We start from the raw sequence: 23,860 nt of genomic DNA on the forward strand, positions 1-23,860 counted from the left end.
TTTGTTATATGTGCTCATTACATAACCACTGAAAACAAAGAATAATGTCAGCACCTGTTTTCAGTTTAAAGGTGGGCAGAGTTGCCCAAGCCTTGCTGCCAGAGCAAGAATAATGTTAGCACCTGTTTTCAGTTTAAAGATGGACAGAGTTGCCCCAGCCTTACTGCCAGAGCCTAGCCTTTAAATTTAAACTGATTTTGGACTATCTCAATGCTTTTTATCACTGGAAAGACTACAATTTTACATAAAGAAAATACAGAGGTACAAAAAGATATTATTCTTGAGTTCAGTATTTAGCTATATAGTATAAGCTAAAGTAATGCAGTTATATATTTATGTGTTTTACAGTCTGTGGCAAGTCCTCTCTTTGTGGAGCTATGCAGTAACAGAGACTTTTCCTTTAGCACACGTGGTTGTCTTTCTCCTAGTTCAGTGCTAACAAAATTTGTTATGCCTTTGTTTTATCAGCCTCCTGAACCTGCTGGTCTTGTGAACCAGTAAAACTAATCAATGTTTTCAAGTTGAGGGAATAAAGCTGGTATTTTAAGAAGTGATTTAAGACATAATTTCTAGGAGCCAATCTGAGATGCTTTGAGTGACAGTATTCTAGGCTTGCATCACTTTTGAAACCCAGGTCTTTCGTTTTCCCCAGGAATATTATTTAGTTCCTTGATCTATATACAGTTTGCTGAGTCTTGAACTGGGCAGGCATCTGCAGATATGGAAAACAAATGAACAAACAAACAAGAAAAAATGTGTAAATACCCTAAGAAAAGAATTAGAGCATGATCTATCAGCCTGGCTGAGAAAGGTTATGAAGGAGAGATACTTCTGTCTCACAGACTTGCTACCAAACACAGTTGTACTTCATTACCTTCAGTTTCATCTACTATCAAACCAACCCAGGTAGTTTCTTTCTGTAGAGTGCTGGCATTTTAAAGTTTTGAAAGCTCAGAAGCTGAAGGAGTTTCAGTTAGTATTTAAATGGCTAGCACTTAACCTTTTCTGTTCCTGTTCTGTCTTTGCTTGTGTCACAGGAATTCATTATTTTTCCATTTTTTCAGCTTATTTTTCAAGTACCAAAATGCATTTTGGAAAAGTTCTGCAATAGTGTAGAAATTGAGGCTTTTTTTGATGTTTCTTTATCTGTCTTTAAAAATAGTATAATAAAAATGGAGTCGTGGATCATGAGATTCAAGGAGACCCTCAGCAAACTCAGGAGTTCATTTTCATCCTGAAAATATTTGGTGCCTTTCACATTCTCACTGAATCCATCCCACTTTTCACAAACTGTAAGGTGTATCCTCACCAACTTCGCTGCAGTTTTCAGACTCTGTCTCCACCTTTTATGCATTTGGGCTTCAGAGATGTGGTTGCTCACTGCTGAAATAAAAACAAACAAAAAAGAAAATTGTAGCCCTTTTTAGCGAAATGGATCTGATAGTTAAGTTTGTAAGGTATTTTTTAGAAGTATTCAATATGTTCCAGGTGACAACTTGTTAAAACAGCCATCTGCCTAGGTTTTCATTCAGGCTGACAATACAAATCAGAGCAAAGAGAGGTAACCAGACAATAACACTGGAATGGATTTAAAATAATTGTGTTACAACATTGTCTAACTGCAGTATTTCAAACTGTAAAGATCATTAGCCACGTCCTGTAGGAATTACTTCCAAGGAGTTCTTTGTGGACAAACAGAATAATAGGTGTGGACTCAATCAGAATTTATTAGTAGTAAGGACACAGGGTAAGATATAGCCTTATGAGAAGTTCAAGAGGAAGACAGTCAAATCTACACCTCTCATAAATGCTGAGAAAACCATTTCAGCTTGCTGAACCAAAGGGAAGCTGAATACATGAACCAACGCAGCGTGAAAAGATTTATAAGCATGAGTTGCAACTAATCTTCAGCTGACATTAACATACATTAGATTATTACCAGTCTCTAGAAATACCCAAACACTAACTGTAACAATATCAGTCTTGCTGAGTTTTCTTTAAATAACTACATTAAAATATTTCCAACTTCTTTTAGATTTTTTGTCCCCAGTATTTTGTATTTTGGGACTAAAATGGAGTTGTGTGTCAAGTGCTGTTATGAATATGCTTCTCTTAGCTTGCTTGAAAGGTCATATTTTTCATTGCAGTATTAGTGTTCTCTAATTAGCAGGTTATTAAACTATTGCTATTGAATGAAGCTTATGTTTTCAGTACTTTTTTATAATTTTAGGTCATTGCAACCATCCCAACAAGTAGGCTAAAGTTTTTAAAGGAGGCAGGGAGGCTCACTGAGAAGGAGGAAGTTCCTGAAGAGGAACTCAATGAAGATGTTGAGGAAATCGATCATGCAGAGAGAGAACTTCGACGTGGACAAATTCTCTGGTTCAGAGGGCTCAACAGAATTCAAACCCAGGTATGCTAAAAGTAAATGCCCACATGGCCTAGAAAAAAAAACATGCTTAATCTTTGATCAAGACAAGATAATGTTATAAGGAAAGCCATAGAGTGTCTGTGTGAATGATGGTACTTGTTAATTGCTTTACTGTTTCTAAAAAACATATGAAATGGTGAAATAGGTGAACCAAACAAAGGGGTCTGTGTATAGCAGAGGAGATAAGTGAAAGACTATAAAATGACAGTATGCAAGAGCAGGAATACTTCATCTGAGTCGATTGTGCATGGACATTTTCTGCTTCAGTGATGACAGCTCATAAAATAGTGATACTTGGGAAATGCTGGCTGTGACAAAAGCTTTCAAAAAGATACTGCTTTATTTTGTCAAAAATCTATTGTTGCTGCCACTTCTGCAATAACAGAATAATTTAAGTTGTTGAGTCTAAAGTACCATTTGATAAAAAAAAAGAATCTTTTCTGTTCTGACACAACCATGGATAACCCACTATTGAAAGGAATTCATTTTCTTTCCTATTGGGTAATGAAAAATATGCTTCTGGATTTATTTTTAGCAGCAAGGGCCTAAGAATCTTCTAAATATTAGAATGTATGTGTTGGCTACTAGGGATGCTTTCAGAGAAATAGGTTTTTATTAAAAACAAACCCCCAAAACAACAGCAACAAAAACAACACAAAAAGCCCCCCACAGTTTTGCTTGATACAGAAATCCATGGTGCTTTTTAATATATAAAAATGTTTGCACTGAATCTTGGTGCTAAATATTGTACAGAGCAGGATATCTAGTGAAATCTGCCCTGCAGTGCTGAAAAAAATTGTGAACTACTTTACCTTCTTCACTGTAGTGAACCATGAGGTTTTGTAGCACTCTTGGGCTCTCTAATTTATCTTGCTAAGATCAAGTACTTGTTCCAGCTTGTAGAAGAGAGCATCTCTGAAAGATATAGATGTACTTGCCATACCATATTTTACATGGTGCTTGCAAGATAAAGAGGTGAATAATCAAGAAATACTGTTTTTCTTCAAAGAATCTTTCAGAGAACATTTGTATTTCAGAAGATGTTGATTTCTTGTCTTCATTCAAGTGCTCCTCTGAAGCATTGTGACAGAGTAAGCACCCCTGGAGGGACTGAAAAGCTGTGTAGATGTGGTACTGTGGGATAAGGCTTAGCAGTGATCTGGAGGTGCTGGGTTAATGGTTGGGCTTGATGATCTTCAGTGTCTTTTCCAACCAAAACTATACTATGGTTCTGTGGCTCTCCATTTTCCCACATGTGAATGGATAAATTTCTTTCTGGAGAAAGAGACGCAGCCAGGTACTTTAGAAATAATGAAGGGAAGCAATTAACTGAAACTAGGACAGTTTGGTCTCTTTAGTGCATTCACTTGTTAAAAAAAATAGAGGGTGTAAACAGCCATTAGAGAGATTAAGAGTTTGGATAGGTTCCCAAAGTTCTGTGGTAAGTAATTAAATATGGATCAGCTTGGAGATTGTGTGTCTTGAGACTGTGTTTAGTCAGGAGCACTCATCATTAAACAAAATTTATACTGTTGCAGTGCAAAGTGCACTGAACAAGTATGAACAAGATGAACAAGTGCCCAGGCAATAGTGATCTTCATGAAAAGGTGACCTCTAAATCTGCATTCTTTTCTTCCTGGTGGCTATAGGAGGAGTGTTGTCTGTTGGCATTTCTGCCAGGATGTCTATCTGGTTGTGGTGAGTGTAAACTACAAGCACAAGAAAAGCAAATTACATCCTTCCAGTTCTTTTTCTAATCTGAGAGGTAGCTTTTAGCTCTTTGTCCACTTAATTCACAGATAAATTATTGATCTTTTATACTATTTAAAACAAAATGACCATTAATTATATTTCTTTGCTAACATCCATCTTCTACTTTCCTTTCTGCTCTTAGTTGTAGAGATATCTTCAGTAGGATGTATTATTTCCTTCTTGCCAAGAGGCCTCTGTGATTTTTCTCCCCCGTTTTGTTTATTCAGTGACTTTGATTCTTACATCCATTTCACATCTGTGGAATGATAACAAAAAAAAGGAAATGGGCCAACAGCTTCCAAAGTAGTTCCAAGGTGTCCACTGGAGAACGATGAACTTATACGCAGGCCAAATTAGATCCATTGGTGGATGGACCTTGAGTTGAGCGCATTTTGATGCGCTGTGTGTTGTGGCCCATCCAAATGAATTCATACACTTGTACTACATTTCTCAGGAAGCCAGCTAAAGAAGAGTTGATGGAAGAAGATGAGGATGTCTGTAGCATCCTTGGGGAGCTGGAGGATTTGCGAGAATCCTCTGATGTCTAATGCACTTCTGGAGATGCGGAAGAAGAAGGTAGAGCATCCCCTCACTTTATATATATAAGAGGATGACAGTAAGACTAGGAATAAAGTCTAGACTCTCCCATGACAAACTGATCATTCAAATCCTAACAAGATCAGTTTCCACCATCAAATGCTTGTGCTGTATATCAGATAATTTCTATTTTTGCTTATTTTCTATTCAGTCATCACTGGACAGATAGTCACAGCATTCAACAAAAGTCTTCACTTCTAAAACAGTTATAAAGAATCTAAGATAGGTTGTTTGAGTTTCATTTTTGGCTTTGCTTTTGGTTTGGGGGTTTTTGCTTTGGTTTTCTATTTCACATGATAGATCTCCCTTGCAATGCTCCAGTAAAACTCATCCAAACTAAAAAACACTTCACAGTACTAAAGATATATTTTCTTTTTTCATGCTCTTTCTCAAAGCAGGGGGTTCTAAGACCAGAGAAAGGATTTCATTCTAAAATGTCAGATGTATTTCTATGAAGGCATGCATAAATTTACTTTAAAGAAAGATGTATGGAAAATGCACATAACTAATTCAAAGACACTGGCTGTCTACTTCTGATTTATTTTTCCCCCTGTTTTTCTGCTTCTGTTCATTTAGATATTTTGTTGTCTTATAAATATAATATAGGGCTTCTCTGGATGGATGCATCTTCTCCTTCTCTGAATGGAGGAGTTTTTTCTAACTGGGTAGCTCTCTCAGAAGATCACTGGCACAGGAAGTTTCACAGGTGATTCATCTTAGGCAAGTTTCAGAAAGATCTTAAAGTGGTCTCAAATTGCAGGACTTTTCAACTTCAACTTCGTGGCAGTTCTCACAAATTCTTCATTCCAAAGGAGGACACAAGACTGATCATACAGTCTCAGCAGATCTAATAGCCTTTGGAAGTTTGGCAGGTTCATCCTCAGGCAGACCTGCCTAATCTGAGTAACAACCAAAAAATCCTTGCATCTTTTTAGGTGCATACAGAAAAATTTCTCTAGCCACCTCACATTTGAGTATGGAAAAAATTCCTAAGGCTGTATCACACATCTTTACAACACCAGGCTTGATTCTCTCCTCCTCTGCTTCATTTTTCTATACCTCAGTTTCCTCTGTCTCCTTAAGGTGGGAAATAGCCATCTAGAAATGTTCTGGGGAAAAAAAAACAATACTGAAAAATACACTGGTCCTAAGTTAACTGCTACTGAAAATAGCTTCTTCTTCTTCAGATACTATAAAATTCATAGAGGTGCTGTACTGCACTTCCTTTCCTTTTCTGAATTGAAGTTTTTGTTAAAGCAATGCAAACCTACAGCAATAAAAGTCACTCTGGGCAAGAGGTCTTGAAATTGGATAAAATGTTAGTAGCTCATTTTATGTCTCCGCATAGAAAGCAACACGGTGGCCCAGTCTAAGTGGAATGGAGGCTGGTTTATTTCACCAGAGGAGTTATTAAAAAATCAATACAAATTAAATCATGGTTGGACATGAGGTGAATGAGGCCTGGGTCCTTTAATAGTAATGACAACAGAAGTGCTTGCTGAGCTGTTCTACGTTAGGCATCAGAAAAATGTTTGTTCTGCCAGGACCTTTCTGATAGTATAAAATGTTGTTGGGTTTTTAAAGCTGCTAATAATTGATATTTTTATTAGCTGTGCACACCTCAGAACTGTGGATCTTCTAGAGTACGAAACACACAGAAAAATGAAAGCAGTATGAAAAATTCTAATCTTGCAAATAAGCTTCAAATGTAGGACAGTATTTTTTTTCTCTACCTGAAGACCTATCACCCTCAAATCCAGATTGATTGCATCATATAGTTTGTTGGACATTTTTCAAACTTTTCATGATCATTCACTTTCTCCTTTGTAGCAACTTGAGTTATTCTAAATACAGGCATTCTTTTTTGTTTGTTTGTTTTTATTAAAAATTAGATCTTGGTTTAAAATGTATTATTTGGTATTTCTGTTAACTCTCTCTTCTTCGCATATTTCTGCATTTGGAAGATAAACTTTTGGGCCAGGTTCTTCTCTTCTTTCTGAGCTTCAGGCAGCGCACAGCCCTGTATGTTCATCTTTTAAGATTCTAGAGTGGTTCTCATCCTCCCTTGTGAATTATATCCATGGAGATCTATGGTTGCCTTCTTTGGAGAATGAGCAAATTACACACCTGTAATTCTTTTCCACTGGAGAAATTATTATATATACATCTTCCCTTATCTCTTCACTCTTATAAAAGGTCTTTCCTTTCAGTTTATTAAGAAGGCATCTGTACATCTAGAAATGCCCTTTGGTTTAGGAATTATCATCTGTGTCTTCTGTGGTGATACACACTTCTTGCTGTCAGCAAGGGTCTTTGAGTGGTCTCTTCTGAAGAGTCCTCTGTCACCTGTGTTAGATCTTTAAAGCCCAAGATCTGCATTTAATTCTACTTTTATACAGTGAATATTTCAGGTGAATATTTAGGCCTTCATATATAACCAATGGTTTGAGCCACAAGTTTTTCTAGGTGCCAATCTGAATCTTAGATAATGATTCAGTTGTCCCCCTATTCCATAGATGAACTCACCTCATGCTGTATTTTTACACTGTGGTATTTGTGTTGGACATGTAATTAAAAATAAGTCTGCTGCGGAAAACGCCGAGAGCAAAGCTGTAAAATGTTGTAATGACTGCTTAGTGCTGTACACATTGAAATGGATGTTGTAAAGAGGACTCCTCTCAAACTCTGGGTCAGTGAGCTTTGTGTCTGTATGGTAAAAGTTCAGTGTGACAGCTTTATAGCTGTAACCTTTGATCCCTTTTACAGCTGGCTGTGATATTGTTATTCCCATAAATATATGCAGGAAAATAAATAATGATGTCCAAAGATGACATTATGGGAGAGGATACATCCCTACCATTAAAGACAAAGCCATATGAATTTGTTTATTCCTAAGACTGGCCACAGCAGAAACTGTTAGCCAGTTTGTGATAGTGCTTTCAACTTGGAAAATTTAGGAGGGCTTGCACCAAGATCTGTGCTGGTTTACTGGATAAATGTAACACTTCACCTCTCCCAACTGCTATCTTCAGAAATCTGGGTTGTGAGATACAGATCTGGTTAACAGTGGGTTACTTCTTTGAAGTAGTTGGTTGAATACTTCCAACTGATACAACTACTGCTACTTTGTCAAGTTGTGGTTGCACTAATATTACAAAGGAGTCATTTTGGCATGTAGTGATTTGTGGCACTGTTTTACTCCTTGGTATTGTCTACTGCTAATCCCTGGCTTGACATTTGTACACAGGGCTTGCTTTCTTATTGGGTTATACTAGTGACAAAGACTGCTTTGAAATGTTTGGATCTTTTTTTAACTCATCTTCTGTGGTGATGAATAAAGGTATTCAGGATGGATATATCAAAGAGTGCATACCACAGACATATGAAAATATAAAGTGGAAAATTGTAGTACTGTTTTGCTGCAATAGTCAATCTAGTTTCAATTTTCTGTGTGGTTTAATGTGGTTTGTATGAAGATTTAAATCAATATTTGTTATTGCCATGTTGAATTTATACAAACTTTCATGAGAGAAAAAGATAAAACATTGGAACACTTTCTATTTCATCAAGATGCTATACTGACAACCCTGTTGCTGTAGACAAAATGGAGTAACCCTTTGAATATTTTAAAGGTTCTTTTGGTTTGGTTGAGTATTGTCCCATTCTCCTCCAAAATTACTATTAAGTGACTGAATTTTCCTCTGTCTGGAAGAGTAGACAAAGAACAACAATTATTCTCAGTAGGAAAAAAATGAAGATTAATTATATGGAGTATTCCAGTTTTCTTCGCTTTGTTTCCATATATATAAGAAATGGATTTAAGTTTTAAAGATTGCTATTTCAAATCTAGTTGTTCAAACTGATGCAGCTCTACTGCCTCCTATAGAGCTGTTCCATTTTATCCAGGAAGAAATTTTGGATCTTTTCATAGCTAAAAAAAGCACTGAAAGTGACGCTTAAAAGTATTTCTTTCAATTGAAGTAAAACTGTGTGCACGAATGATTTATTGTTTTTCATTATTATTCCTGTCAGTTATGCAACTGTATCCATACTTTAAGCAACTTGTCTCATTCTTTCCTCCATTACAGATCGAAGTAGTCAATACTTTCAAGAGTGGCACTTCCTTTCAGGGGGCTCTAAGGAGACAGTCCTCCGTCACAAGCCAGACCCAGGATGTAACCAATATTTCTAGCCCTAGTCACGTATCGTTATCCAATGCTCTTTCCTCTCCTACCAGCACATCTGCTGCTGCGGCTGGGCGTGAGTGTGTATTCTTAATGCATCAGACCTACAGAGATGCCAACTTAATGTAGCAGTCACTTGAGACTAAGCTACTTTACCCTTTCCCATTTGGTCCTGTTATTTTTATTACTTTACACACCCCCAGAAACACATAACATGATTACTTTGTGTACAGTAGATACTCTCCATGATTCATTCAAGGTTTTCCTAATTTACAGTTAGGACAGGAATTTGTAGCCATTTTTTATCCAGTGTACAGAGATTCTGATTTTATTCACTGTTGTATTTTCTCAATCTCATTGATTCTATTTTCTACTGCTTATAAAATAGATACTTCAAATGATTCTAGAACTATGTTAAGCAATACAGCTTGTCAGGTAGAAGATCATTCCATCTGGAGGAGCGAGTGTAATATAGGTCAGTCAGATCCAAGAAAAGATGTACTCTAATTAGCACAGGTACAGGAAGGAACAAGGAAATAAGGATTCAGCCTATGATGCCAGGCTAAGGAATTAAGGTTTACATGAATGGTGAAGGAATAGATTGGCTCTCTCTAATTCACTGGGAGGTAAGCATTAAAGAAGGAGCTAGATGAGATAAAGTACAGCACTGAGACAACAAACAAGCAGGTTTCTAACCACTGAAACCCTGGCACAGCTTTCTTTTAGATGCAAACAAAGCATCTAGTGAAGAGGGAATGAAGTGAATAATTTTTTTTTACTTCTGGAATTTTTTTTCAAGTTCAGGGCTGTAAGGAGCTGTTTTGTTTTTCAGCATAGCCTGCACTAAAAGGCTATTTGAATGTATGGAACTCAGTTTACAAGTTTGTCACTTACTTTAGCGGGAAGTTGACCAAACAGACAAACCAATCTTGTCTGGCTGGCCAACAGGGAGAGGAGAGGCAGACAGAGAGAACACAGACAATAGAATTAAATAAAATTGAGGAACTCCTGCAGGATAAAAGGAAATTTGACCTTTCCATTCAGTTGGAGTGTGAAAACCCCCTCAGTATGGGAATAACAAGCATTTAGACATGCATTAGAATCTTTGTTGGAATTAAAAGTCAAAGGACAAACTTTGCTTTTACCAGGAACCCAGAAAGCCATTAAGGTTCCAACTCTAGCAGTTGCTTCTTAGAGAAAATGTCTACATTTCCCTGTCTTTTCTTGGGAATTTTAGTCTGCTAACCTTTGTTCCATCAGCACTAGCTATTTCAGGGCAGCACCACAATCAAGAGAAGCAGAGTCAGTGTGCTGCATGCCACTGCTGTGCCACAGACAGCGTAACCTGCTTCTGATAACCAAGAGCCCAAGTTCCTTCATTTCCACATTGAGCATGACACAAAACACTCACAAAACAGCCTTTCATCCAGTAATAGCATTTCTACATTTGAGCAGAAAACAGAGAGCAGCTCATTCTGCTCTGCTGTTTCAATGATATCCTGTAGCCAGCAGTCTGAAAGGATAGATCTAATAAAACAGAAAATTTATCTTCCCTCTCTTCTCTCCATTGCAGGAAAACAACTAAGAATTGAATAGTCTTGTGTCTTGACAAAGGGTTATGGGCTGAAGTTAATTAATAGGAGAAAGCATTATCTGCTGCAGCATTTGATATCTCTTTATTTGGAAAAAATAAAACAGCTCTACAGAGCTCATCAGTTAGAGCCACATTTATCAGCAACATAAAAAACACACAATTGATTTGTTAGGCCACCCAGAGATACGTATCTGCACTGCAGAGGCCTTTCCAAGTGATTGTTTGGGACTGTTAGTATTTGATTGCTGCAATACAGTATCTGTTTAGAGTCAAACCAGTGCGTGATTCAAATTATAGCCTTTAGGGAAAGTTTTGATTCACTACTGCAATGACACAAAGCTAACGAATGACAGTGAAAAAGGAAAGAAAGCAAATTCAGGTTTTATTTCTTAGTTGAATATTTACAGTTCATCTTCCAGAACTAGTGAACTAGTATTTTCTGAGAAAAGTTGAGTTGCAAAACAAACATCTGCTTTTCAGCTCCTCTCTTAAACTGTATGTGGTGGGGCAGGACTGCGTTCTTTGCTCTTAGCTGCTCAGAATCAGTTCGACATTAATCATTACCTCCTTCCTAGGGGGTGGAGGGAATAATGGGACAATCCTGCCTCTTATTTTGAAGCCTTTCCCTCCCTTCAGAAATCTATAAAATTTTGCATATATAGATACCTTAGTGGTAGTATCAAGGGAAAACCTTAAAGGTATAACAAAAAGAAGAGTCTAATACTTGAAAGGGCTCAATATGAAATTCTGTCAGGTAGATCTATTTTCAGAGCGGTCAGCATCCTGCAACATTTGGGGATATTTCAGGGAGCATTTCAGATGCTCAAATTTTTTTGGACATAAATACTTGATTTAAAAAGTACAGAATCATCTGATACTCTATCAATAAGAACATCTAAGTCTCATTTAACAGAGCATTTACTTATATTGTATACTTTTAATATAGTTCATTGTGACACTTTACCAATCTGTGAGAGTTTTTTTTCTGCAGATTCATAGTAAAGTTTTGCAAGTTTATTTTTTCATTATTATTTAGTATTTCCAGCCAGGTTAATGTTTGTTTCAAAGGCTGCTGTGTGCTTAAAAAGAAATCTGCCTGTTTGTGAACACATTAGCAAGTTTAGTACCTAAAGTTTTCAGCAATGCATAGATATGGCACCATCACATCTTTCATTAGGTTGTAGAATACCTTAATTAAAAGCAATTTCTACAAGGGAATATTTTCTACAGTACTAAAGTTTCCCTCATTATGCCATTACTCATGAAGTGCCATGGTGTTTTGGTCAGTAACAAATGATGTATTTCAGGCTGTCAGCGTGAATTTATAACGGCGAGGTCCATATGAAGAGTCTCTTACCTATTCCAAAAAGTGCTGTGGCTTTAAATAAACATAGTGAAAATTTCTGCATACTGAAACCTGGAATTGTATATGCTGTGATAGAAGTGAAAGATTTATTCAAATACAAACTAAATATGCAGACATTTAGTGTACAGAAACTGTAAACAAGTTTAAAATGAAGCTGTGTATTTGTTGTGTCACGTGCATGAATGCACAGGCACGCATAGGCACACACAATCTGTTATCAATGGAAAGCTGTTAGACTGCAGAGTTAAAAGTGGGTTTAGATACCAGGCTATCCCATGCCAGCTTTGGTGAATATGTATTTTATATGCATAGCTCCCTAAGTTTTTAATTTGGGAATACAAAATCAGATCCAGTGGGACAATGTAGCATCTTATTTACTTTTGAATCTCAGGAACAGAAAATGTTAGCTTTTGCTTAAAATTTAGCTCTGCTTTAATCCTTTGCTACTACACTTTTTTTTAAGGAGGTAGAGGATGAGTAAATCTAACTGTACACAAAGTAAACAAGTTACACTTTACCTTAATCTGTTTATATCTGGTTCTCAGATATTGTTTATATTAGCAGTAGATAGCCCCTTCAAAAGAATGTGGTTTGAGATTTTCCAAGAAAGGTGCACATTTAGTATTCCTTTCTACTTGCTCTTCCTCATTCCTCTTATTCACACATATAGTTAATCCTGTTCCCCAGTGAAAGCAGACAGAAATGTCAGGGCCCTTACCAAAACCCCTTGTTCCATTCATAAAAGTTTATTATTAGAAAGTATTATTAAGAGTAGGAAACATTGGGAGAACAACAAGCAAACAAAAACAAACCCCACCAAAAGATAACCTCCAAGAGACTGCTGTAGTTTTTGTATTGGCAGATTCCTTTTCTCTGTTCTCTTGAGGTCTGTCATTTTTTCTTGAGGTTTTTAGAAGCATTTAATGCAAACTCCAGCAACAGTGGCCTCTAGCAAGCCACTTGTAGAGATGACACAAGAAAAAAAATACACAGCAATGATTCCAAATTTTATGGCAGCTCAATAAAACCTTACTGAGCAATCAGTATTTGTCCACTATACAGATCTCTGGAGGTTCTGGGGGTGTTATTGTTTGCTTGATAGCTTTTAGAAAAGTATTTTCAAGCAAAAAATGAGCATAGCCCCCTTAAGGCTGTATATTTGCACTGGTTCACATTATCAATGGGTCTTCTAAAGCGGGGCTAAGGGGTATGGAAAGACAACTTCCTTTGTTCTCCCTTTAAAAATTAGTTGACATTTATCAGACTCGCCAAGAACCTGTCACTTACAGGTAGAAACTTTAGACATGCAATATTTGCCTTGGAGTGGCACAGGGGCATAAGCATCTGCAAATTGTGTCAGACTAACATAAGACATTCAGCAAGCTGCATTTGAGGGTGTAATGCAATCCATTTACTAATAGATAATTTTAAAGGGAGAGCTCAGTTCAGCTATTTGTAATCTGTGGTGTATGAAAATTAGATTCTTTGTATCAAGAAAAATTATTTCCTGTTCCAGAAGCTTTTGCTTTTCTGTATTTCTTATGTATATGGTTTCCTCTAAGTGTAATCATAACTCAGCTGGACAGACTATACAACTAAAACTTAAGGTAAAACCTTAAGTCTGGATGAAATTTTCTCATGAAGAAAAATGGGAACCAATTTCTTAAAAATATTCAAATAAAGTCTTGTCTTTTCCTGAATCTTGAGGCAAAGATTGCTGTCCAGTGTTGATCTGTGTTCAGATCACAAACCAAGTCAAGAGCGCATACCAGCCCTAACGAAGATAACAGCTGCTTTCCATGGCAACATGGTACAACTAGCACATGAATAAACGGAACAAGCAGAACCTAAAGGAAGTCCACATTCAACATTACGTTGCAGCCTTTGGGAACATCATTAACCTAGAGACAGAGATATTGCTTTAAAGCATAGATGTTCCCACTGGTTATAAAATCCTGTTATTACAATCTCTCTGGGATGTGATGTGCAAGGTCAAATTTCATTTTTCTGTTTCTTGCCTATAGGGAAGCTAACTAGGTTGAAAGCCTAAATATAAACCCAAGTCCTCAACTTGGAGGACTCAGAGCATGGCAAGTGGGTTTAGACTCCTAAGACAGAAATAAATTTTTTTCAAGGGGTTGTATAATATATTTAAACTTTGCCAAATCTGATACAAAAATGTCAGACTGTAGTTCTGCAGTAATTCTATAATAGAGGAGATAAGATATGGAAAGCGGAAGCCGTGTGTGCAGTTCTGATCTCACGCTCTAAAACTCAGTGGGATAACAGCCATGTGAACCTTCTGTGAAACAAGAATCAGGCCTGAGGATTTCACAGCATATGTAGGTATTCCATTTTCCTCTTGCTGCATGTGGTTTGAATTTTCAGCAGCACTTACTGGATTTACTGCATATTTATGTAGAAAGAGAGCAGAACAGATAATATAATGAGTCGGTTTAAAGCAGCAACCTAGAAATTGTAATTTGTCTAGTCTTACCAAATATTATCTTTGATTTTGCTTAACTTCTGCTTCATACAATCCAGAACATACTAGCCACCACATTCACAGGTGACTCCAATACATGCAATATCTCCTCCTGTGGATACCTAATCTGATGTTATTCACCTAGAACTGGAGGATTTGAAAATAATCCACCCCAAATATACTGAAGTCATGCCTTCTATTTTAAAGCAATAGTACTTGACCAAACTCTTCCTGACCTTTCTATAGCTATAGTCTTGATGTAGAATAGTATCATTGCACATAAGAGTTGGCATCTCTTTGCAAAATTGACCCCTTGTTTACAACTTTATACTAATCACCTTACTGATCTTTCAGTATTGAATTTATTTGCTTTTGCAGTGCCCTACTCTCTACTGTCTGAATATTAAATGTGTTTGTTTTCCTAGAGGGCTAGAGAACATTGGACAAAAGGGTTCAGCAGGAGAGAGTGAAATAAAAAGAGGTTGTGAGTCTTTAACCTTGAGCCTGAAATGAATGTGAACCAAACTCAAGATACTTGGCTTATATGAAGCCAGGTAAACATTCGAGTATAAGCCCACACACTACCAACCGTATCTGTTGATGCTTAACAGGCCTTGTGTATTTTGCCTAGATTGTTGTACTTGGGAGTGAGATTCTGAACTTCATCTTTTTCTTCTGATGGGAAAAAATCATAGTATCTAAAATTCTATTTCTTTCATTTTTCTTGCCTGATGCAGTATGATAAATCTGACTTTCAAGGTGGGATGAAACTGAAGAGTTTTTTCTATTACAGCTACAAAGAAGAAAGAAGTGGAAACTTATAGCCATGTCAAAAATGTCCTGAAGTGTCGTCCCCACAGTCTTTTGTTCAAAAGCAGTTCATTTTTTTCTGTTGTCTCCATTACTGTGAGAAAAGGGAGCTGTATCACACTGTTTGTCTTCCCTTGGCATTGTCAGTATCATAAAGAAATATCATTACATGAACTCTACATAGTTCATAATAACCCAACTAGGTTCTATCCATCATGGGTATGTCCCTGCTTTTACATGCTGTACAGCCATAACAACATTATATTAAGTTCATCTGCTTTGTTTTATCTTCAAAACAGTAATGTGAGCTTTGTTGTAGCCCAGCCCCTAAACATTTTTACATCAGCTCTTACATCAAATCCTGAACTTAAGCATGTATTAAAAGCATTTGTTGCTGTTGGGCCGAATAACTCTGGGTAAATAATTTTTCAGTTCTTACCTTAACAATGGTACAAATATTCTACAGAAATTAAAATCCCACCTTTGTAACCAAGCCAACCATGTCCTGGGCTGCATCTCCAGCAGTGCAGGCAGCAGGTTGAGGAAGGGGATTCTCCACCCTACTCTCATGAGACCCCAATTGGAGTACTGCAATCAGCTCTGGCACCCCGAATACAAAGTGGACATGGAAATGTTAGAACAAGTTCAGAGGAGGCCAGGAAAATGATCTGAAGGCTGGAACACCTCTGCTGTGAAAACAGGCTGAGAGTTAGGGTTGTTAAGCATGGAGAAGAGGAGGCTATAGGGAGACCTTCCAGGATTTGAAGTGGGCTACAAGGGAGGTAGAGAGGGACTTTTTACAAAGGCATGGAGTGACAGAACAAGGGGTAATGGCCTCAAATTGAAAAAAGGGGAGGTCAAAGGAGGAAATTTATCTCTATGAGAGTGGTGAGGCACTGGAACAGGTTGCCCAGAGGAGTTATGGAGGCTCCAAGCCTGGAAGAGTTCAAAGTCAGGTTGGATGAAGCCTTGAGCAAGCTAATCTGGTAGGAGGTGTCTCTGGCCACGGCACGAAGATTTGAACTTTATCTTCAAGGTTTCATCCTAGCCAAACCTTTCTATGATTTTATGATCAGCAAACCCTCTACCTTTGTTTCCATTAATGTAATGAAAGAGGCATGTTTTGTTCCTGTAAGGAATAATTTGGTCCATTGGAGGACAGACTATGGACAAGATTTTGAATTACACTGTAATGCAGAAATTCTGCCACTGAGTGAGGTATGGCACTAAAAAAATATTTTAAAACTTTGAAAACATATATACATCTCTGTAGATAAATTTAAAGATAAAGAAGTATCAGCACCTCTGAGTTAGCTCTAAGCTAATCTTTCCAGTAAAAATCACTATGAACAAGCAGGAGCTATTCTAGTAACATTTAAATGGTCCTGCAAGACTTGAACAGTCTGTGTGAAAACTTTGCTACAGACCTTCACACAAAGTGATGCAGCTGCTGACTGATTGTACATTCTCCAGCTGTATCTTCAGATTGTTGTGTAAATGCTTTTTAGCAAAAGATGCTAGTGAGTGCTTTATTTCAGCAACTCACTTGTTCAAGCAGTCACTGCAGAGTACCAAACTCAGGGCCTGGCAGATAGATTTTCATAACCAGTGCTTAAACGCAACCTCAATCTGTAGTTTTCCCTCAGTTGTGTAGTCACTTAGCTAGTCTGATTAAAACCTTGGTGCTAAGTGCAAATTAGATGCCAAATTTTGATATTAAATGCAGTATAGATTCTTTCCCTGCAATAGAACTTGGAGCCTCATAAACTGATAGCAGTTCCTCCCTTGCCAACCTGTAGAGGCTTAAATACACCTTGTGCAATCAAAGCTTTACTGTTGTTGGATTCTGCTGGATCTGGTCAAGGATAATACCAAATTGCAAACCATTTTATTTAAGTAAACATTAGCTTTGCCTGTATTAAAAAGAGTCCAGCTGGCAAATAGAGCCTAAATGTGTGCAATAAGAAGTGGATGTATTCAAGGGAATTAAATGATTTTGTTAGTTGATAAGATATGGCTTGATAGTTGATAAGTGAATGGCTACAGCTGGATGAGGTGATTTATTTTTGTGTAGATAGCAGAAATAACAGATAATTGTGCAGGAAATGTCACCCTAGCAGTCCATTATAAAGTAAGCCTGTTACAAAGAGTTTCCTATTTTAAAACAGGATAATATAGAAACATGTTTTTAAGATTGCCTTGACAAAACACACTATTTTGTCATTGTTCAGACTAATTCATTTGCACTTTAAAAGAAAAGACATAAAGGCATAGATAATGAAGGAATTAGCATGTCACTCCTTCTCCATGCAAATGAATCTCTTACTCCAGTCTGTCTGTTCACTACACAGAACTATCACATAGCACAGCACAACTCAGACAGGTTCAGCTCTCATAGAAGTCTGGTTTGTAACTCCAGGTGCTCTGTTAGAGGTGTTAGACACACTGTGTAATGGTGTAAAATCTAGTCTTCTCTTCCTCCTGGCCTTCACCTCTGCCAACCTCCAAACATCATCTGGTTTCCTAAGATCTGGACAAGCTGTTCTGCATCACTCCAGTCCTTATTCTGAGCATAAGCAGACACAGGAACTACTTTTGTACTGTGCTCTGCTGTCACCAAATATATGTATAAAGAAAAAGGAAAGTATTTGGACTGACCAAAGGTCATGTATCTGAAGATGGCATGACTGACTTCTGCTATTAGGATTTTTGGAAGGTGATGAATATCTAAACATAGAGAACACGAACAAGGACAACGGTCAAAGAACTGAAAATGCAAGACAGCCTTTTTCTTGAATGTGCTGATATTCTGGACAACTCAGACAACTCCAGCCAGAGGATCAACTAGATCCCACAGCTGTACCACTCTGACATGCCGTAACTAAAATGCAGTTTGCCAACTACAGGAGGAATTAAGGATTTACAAATCAGTGATGTCCTAGGCCAACCAATAATGCTCAGCATATTTACATGTGAAAAGATAAACATGCCAGCCACCAAACCATTTCAAATGTGTGTGGAGAAGCTTTCACAATGCCTGCTTGCACCTTTTCTGCCTCTGCCTTTGTTTTGGTCTCCCCTCTAAGAAATGCTAAAAATTCGCTCATTGGACTACATGGAAGTAGAAGGATAGAACTCATACTTAGCCATAAAACATTTGCCAACAGATCACATTTTGCCATTCTGTTTTTTCCTCTCTGCCCCCTCACTCCCTTACAAAAAGTTATGTCTTTTTCAGCAGTAAACCAGCACAAACCTTCACTTCTTTTAAGAACTGCCAGGTCACTGGGGTATAGACAGCATCCCTCCCTTTGCCCACCCACAGAGGACGTAGTGTCCCCATTCCAAAATGCTCCTCACTTTATTCCTCTCATTTCCTACTGGCAACTGGCCCTAACAGTCTAATGGGCTGAGTTTTTTGGAGTTTATTTTCACCTATATTCTTACTGTCAGGTGGTTCATGCCATTAGCTTGACCCTGGCATATGTCAGCTGACCTAGTCAAAACACTGCATATATGGCATAAATTGTGTCACTTCCAGCATTTAAGGTTACAGTTTTGCAACTGAGACACAGAGAATGAAAAAGCTTGCTGTTTAACCATGTAATTCAATTCAACCCAACAAATCAATACATTATTTTATTACATGTTCTATATATATATATATATACAAAAAAAAGTTAAATGGCTAGAACAGTGGGTCTATACTCGAGTGTTTACCTCACATATGCATGAAGGAAAAATAAAAGTTGGTTCAACAATACTATGTTCACATTATCCAGGCTTCCAAGTGTAGTTGTTGTGTGCAAGTTATCTCTGTTCATGTGGTAACCGTGACTTTTTATTTTTCCCCGTGGTAGCATGATTATGCTTTAGTATTTTGTCTGCTTGGCTTTTTGTGCTCTTGGCTGCCTTCATTTAGGTTTTGCTTTAAAACATTGATATTGTTTATAGTTTTTACACTTGGCTCCTGTGTGTGTCTCATACGTACCCATCCGACCGTGTCTGTGTTCCGTGCTTCTCTGTTTGTGAAGTGTGATATGTTATGTGTAATGGATTTTAACAGTACAAAAGAGACTTTTTTAATTAAAAAAAAAGCCTTCCTACTTACTCACTGCAAAACTATCAACATGCATGGTTTGACATTTTGCATTACGATTAACATGGCTTGTCTTTTACTAGGGATGTACCACACGAGTGGATGTTCGCTTTCTTTAACCAGTACTTCCCATCAGTTCTTTGATGGATTTAAACCTGATTTATTTTAATATTGCAGTTGGTACAGATATTCAAAATGCACATAACTGAGCCACTCGTTTATGCATATAACATCCAGAGACTTTGGACTTCAGCTGTCTGCACTGCCCTAACCATATGCTACATTTTTCACAAAGTATTCTCTAACACAACGTTGCCCTCTGAAGGTGCTACCCCTGACACCTCTTTCCTTTTCTCCCCCCAGATCCGCGTCGTGAAGGCATTCCGTAGCTCTCTCTATGAAGGTTTAGAAAAACCAGAATCTAGAACCTCTATTCACAACTTTATGACTCATCCTGAATTTAGGATAGAAGATTCCCAGCCCCACATCCCACTGATCGATGACACTGACCTAGAAGAAGACCCTGCTCTCAAGAAAAACTCGAGTCCACCGTCTTCGCTGAACAAGAACAACAGTGCTATCGACAGTGGAATCAATCTTACAACTGATACAAGTAAATCAGCTACCTCCTCTAGTCCAGGAAGCCCAATACATAGCCTGGAGACATCACTTTAGCTGAAAAGGTCACTGCAAAAAAAAAAAAAAAAATAAAAATAAAAATAAATTAAAAAAAGTTTAAAGTAAAATAAAGTAAAAAGAAAAATCCACAGCAACCGAAATATATAAATATATATATTAAAAAACATTGCTGGCTGAAAAGCTGTTTGAACTCTTATTCACTCTGAGACAAGTGAATGAATTGTTGATCACAATGGTTTTGGGGAAGGAATGAATGGCTGATTTACATACCCCCCCCCCCCCCCTCCCCCAACCTTGTTCCCTTTCAGAAAAACAAAAAAACAAACAAAAAAATATCCTGCATGAATGTACTGTACACTTCTGGCCCTCCTTTCTCTCTTTTAGTTTCTTTTCCTTTGGGTTTCTTTGGGTTTCTTTTTCTTTTTTTTTTTTTCCTCCTTAAGCAGGAACTGCAGAGGACTTCTTTCTGAGGCTATTTATCCGATTCACTGGTCTGTGAGTTTTTTGAAATGCTTGTGTGGCATGGACTCAATTGTATAGATTAATTTAAATAACTTTTTTGAAGTTGCAAAGCTTAACTTGCACAGTAGATTTGCACCAGTTGGACAGAGGAACTTAAACATTTACGAGACTATATATAGAGATATATACATATAAGTATATACATAATTAATTATATATATGTATATATCTATCTATATATATATAGTTATATATATATAAAGTTTCTTTGTTGGCATGTTGCCTTGTTTCTGCTCAAATTGCTCTGACTATTTTAACTTATTTATGTCCTAAAAGAAGAATGTAATTTGTTTACAAACCTGTAGATAATATCCTTAACTATTTGTAGGGTTAAGAAAGCACTTCCTGCCGAAGTAGTATAAAAATGGCTCAGCTCAGCTCATCAAAAAACATCTGTAATATCACACTCTGGATATTTTATTACAGCCGTGTTCTGATTTCTGACGGATTTTTTTGTTGGCTTTTTTTTTTTCCTCTCTCTCTCTCTTTTGTTAAGTAATGTAGATACTGCTAGTAAGTAACAAAAGAAGCCAAACTATAACACATTGGATGTAGCATTGTGATCCTATATACAGGGAGGTAAACCAGGCTTCCTTTGTTTCAAATAAAAATTCAAACAATCAGGTTCTCTTTTTTTTTTTTCCCCCCCCCTCTCTTATACTTTTTTACGCTTCTAATAATCTGCTTGAGTTGGTTTTGGTGCAGCATACCATAATGGAGGCTATTGCATTCCTTCAACATGGCTTCCAGAAACTATTTTTAGAGAGCTATTCTATGAAACTGAGTTGAGTTTATAAATATAATTTAAAATAAGTTATATTTGGTTTGTCTATATGGAGATAAAGCTAATGTTGAAATATTGTGATATATTGTGTTAATCTTTTTTCAGTTAGTGATTTAGGCAGTTCTTTCCATACTACTTGCAAGGTACGGGCTGTTGGCATTTTGGATGAAAATTACTGTAGGGTGTTGCTTGGATTTTTTAAGAGAACACTATAATTTCTGCACTATTAGGTCTGAATGAAACTTTATGAATTGTACATAGAGATATGCTTTGTGTGATTTTCTTTCTTTCTTTTCTTTTTTCCTTTTTTAACCAAGCTTGTCTTCCTGTAGTCACAAGTAATACCTTATTTTACCTTGAGCTTTCTACAAAGAAAGCTGCTTTTTAAACCTGCAGTATGGAGGGTGAAAGGTGTTTTCTCAAGATGGTAACAGCCCTGACGATAGAAAATTCCTGAGCTTATATAATTGCTATGTCAACCACTTGAATGCTAAGCACTTTGTGGATCACAGATTTTTCATAAATAATTTTTGTATTTAATATAAAGTTTGCTTGGAGACTTTTCAGCATATGATCTTTTCCATAACTGTACAGTGCAAAAGATATTTTGAATTACACAATTGATTATGCCAGATGTGTTGCAAAACACTCTCAAACTAGCTTGATAAATTGATTTGTTGAGGTATTACTGATTGTCTTAAAGTTGGCTCATACAGGGGTGCATCTCTGCAGTCACAAGAACTAAACCGAGCCAGAACATGAAACAGAGATTAGATTCAAGGCCAAACTGCAGACTGAACTGGCTAAAAATGTTTTCAGGGTGCATCAAGGCTATTCAGCCAGGTAAAACTCTAATCAGCTTCAATTGCCAGCTTCCGGACTTTTGTGTAGAAGCTTGAATGTTTTTGGCTCAAACTCTTAGTTTGCTATCTGATCCAAACTTGTCACTCAACACCAGGACAGGTCTCTGGAGGCGTATACGACTCTCTTCTCAACAGATAGTGTGACCCGGTTCTTAACAGTAAAATGCTAGCATGAAAACATAATTATTTTAGCTAACTCCTAGCAACAAAGTGATTGAAACTGAGTCAGGATTGTTCTTTGCTTTGTAAATATGGTGATTAACCTTTGTATAACATGTATTGGGTTTCTATGGCCTATTTGGGATATCATATTCAGAAGAAACAAAAAGTGTTATCTATTTACAGGGAAGCCTCTAGCTTTGGACTTGAACACCTGAAGAAGCTATTAGTACTGGAACAATTTATTTTCAGCATCTTAACACTGACTGTTTTGCCTTTTTATTTTCAAACACTCTTCATATTTTTTCTTGGTTTCATTTCTTTGTTTTTTTTTTTACATTTTCCCATAGGAGTACCCCTCCCTAAGGTACCATTTGCAGACTTGAAAACTGTTAAGAAAACGAACACTGCATTCTGTGTATATATAGTAAAACATATATAAACTGAGATGCATAGACAACTTGGGCTTTTGTGAGCAGAGACTGTGCTTTATGTATATGATAAATGATAGACTTCTTTTTTTTTCTTCTTTTTAAAGCAGAATAGCTATGACCTTTCAACTACAGTCGTGCATCACAGTTCCTTTCTTTCGTTGCTTGACCTCTCTGTGATGGGAACAATGGATCAAAACCCAAAATGATCAGTTTGTTAAAATTCCCTGCAATATATAAATGCTCGCTCTCTACGTACTGTACCTAGCAGCATGAGATTTGTGGACAACAATACAGTGGTACATTGGCAATCCATCCCACTAGGGGTTATTAATATATGTTCATTCATCTGTTTTTATGAATTTTTTTATCTAGACAATAATTGTAAATAAAGAACTTAACTCTGTCTGTTCATTTAATACTATGCAAAAGGTTATGCTTTCTATTGTTATTCTTATTCCTACAGTGTGATGCTGGAATGTTTGTGGTTTCAAACAGAAAAAATAACAAACCCAAAAAAACAACAAAAAACAAAACAAACAAAAAAAAAACCAGACAAAAAAAAAAGACAAAAGTAAGTAAGATATGTGATGTAAATTATTTTATAGTTTGAAACAAAATGATAAAGTTTTACTCTTGCTGCTTTCTGTCTGATAGATCTCTCTTGGCAGGAGCACAAGTGGAAAATTTAAAGAAATAAATTCACAAAGCAGCATGAACAATAACGGTCTGAACGTAACAGCTTTCTTTATTTGCATCTGAAGTCATTAGATCTAGCTCTGGATTCCCACCGGGATGTGTTAATGTAATGACAAATGCAAATCTTTCTGGATTGGCAGTAAGAAGCCTGCTCAGCAGTCAGTGGTTACACTTCCATTACACCCAGGTGATGAGTCAGCCCACAACGCTTTTAACTCCTGCCTCACTGTGAGTCAGTGTGATGCCCAGAAAAAGATCTTGATCCATGCTGTGTTGATGCCCAGTGCTGGGAATGGCTGGTGTGAACGCTGCAGTGAAGCCACCTGGAATTACCCAGTGCAGAATAAGTAAAATGGATGAAGCCCCTGGGAATCTGCATAGATGAAATGACTGGTTTAATCTTAATCCTAGGACCAACAGACATCAAAGTCTGTTTTCCTGTCAC

The 23,860-nt window shown here is 37.1% G+C and overlaps 1 protein-coding gene across 9 annotated transcripts in view; it reads left to right on the forward strand.

Moving 5' to 3' along the window:
- The window catches only part of ATP2B2 (ATPase plasma membrane Ca2+ transporting 2), a 455,339-nt gene extending 431,898 nt beyond the window's left edge, over positions 1 to 23,441 (forward strand). For 5 of the 9 annotated variants that reach the window (XM_068158051.1, XM_068158052.1, XM_068158054.1 and 2 more), the window contains 3 exons: positions 2,231 to 2,413; positions 8,869 to 8,955; positions 19,682 to 23,441. In XM_068158051.1, the coding sequence (XP_068014152.1) occupies positions 2,231 to 2,413; positions 8,869 to 8,955; positions 19,682 to 19,993 (582 nt within the window). In that variant the 3' untranslated portion in view covers positions 19,994 to 23,441. The remainder of the gene's footprint in view (positions 1 to 2,230; positions 2,414 to 8,868; positions 8,956 to 19,681) is intronic. The other 4 variants (XM_068158055.1, XM_068158056.1, XM_068158059.1 and 1 more) reach the window with 1 other exon arrangement.
- The last annotated feature ends 419 nt before the right edge of the window (positions 23,442 to 23,860 follow it).

Source organism: Melanerpes formicivorus, unplaced genomic scaffold, assembly GCF_026170545.1.
Source record: "Melanerpes formicivorus ecotype bairdi unplaced genomic scaffold, bMelFor1.0.p_v2 SCAF_38, whole genome shotgun sequence".
In the NCBI taxonomy this organism is placed as follows: Eukaryota; Metazoa; Chordata; class Aves; order Piciformes; family Picidae; genus Melanerpes; species Melanerpes formicivorus.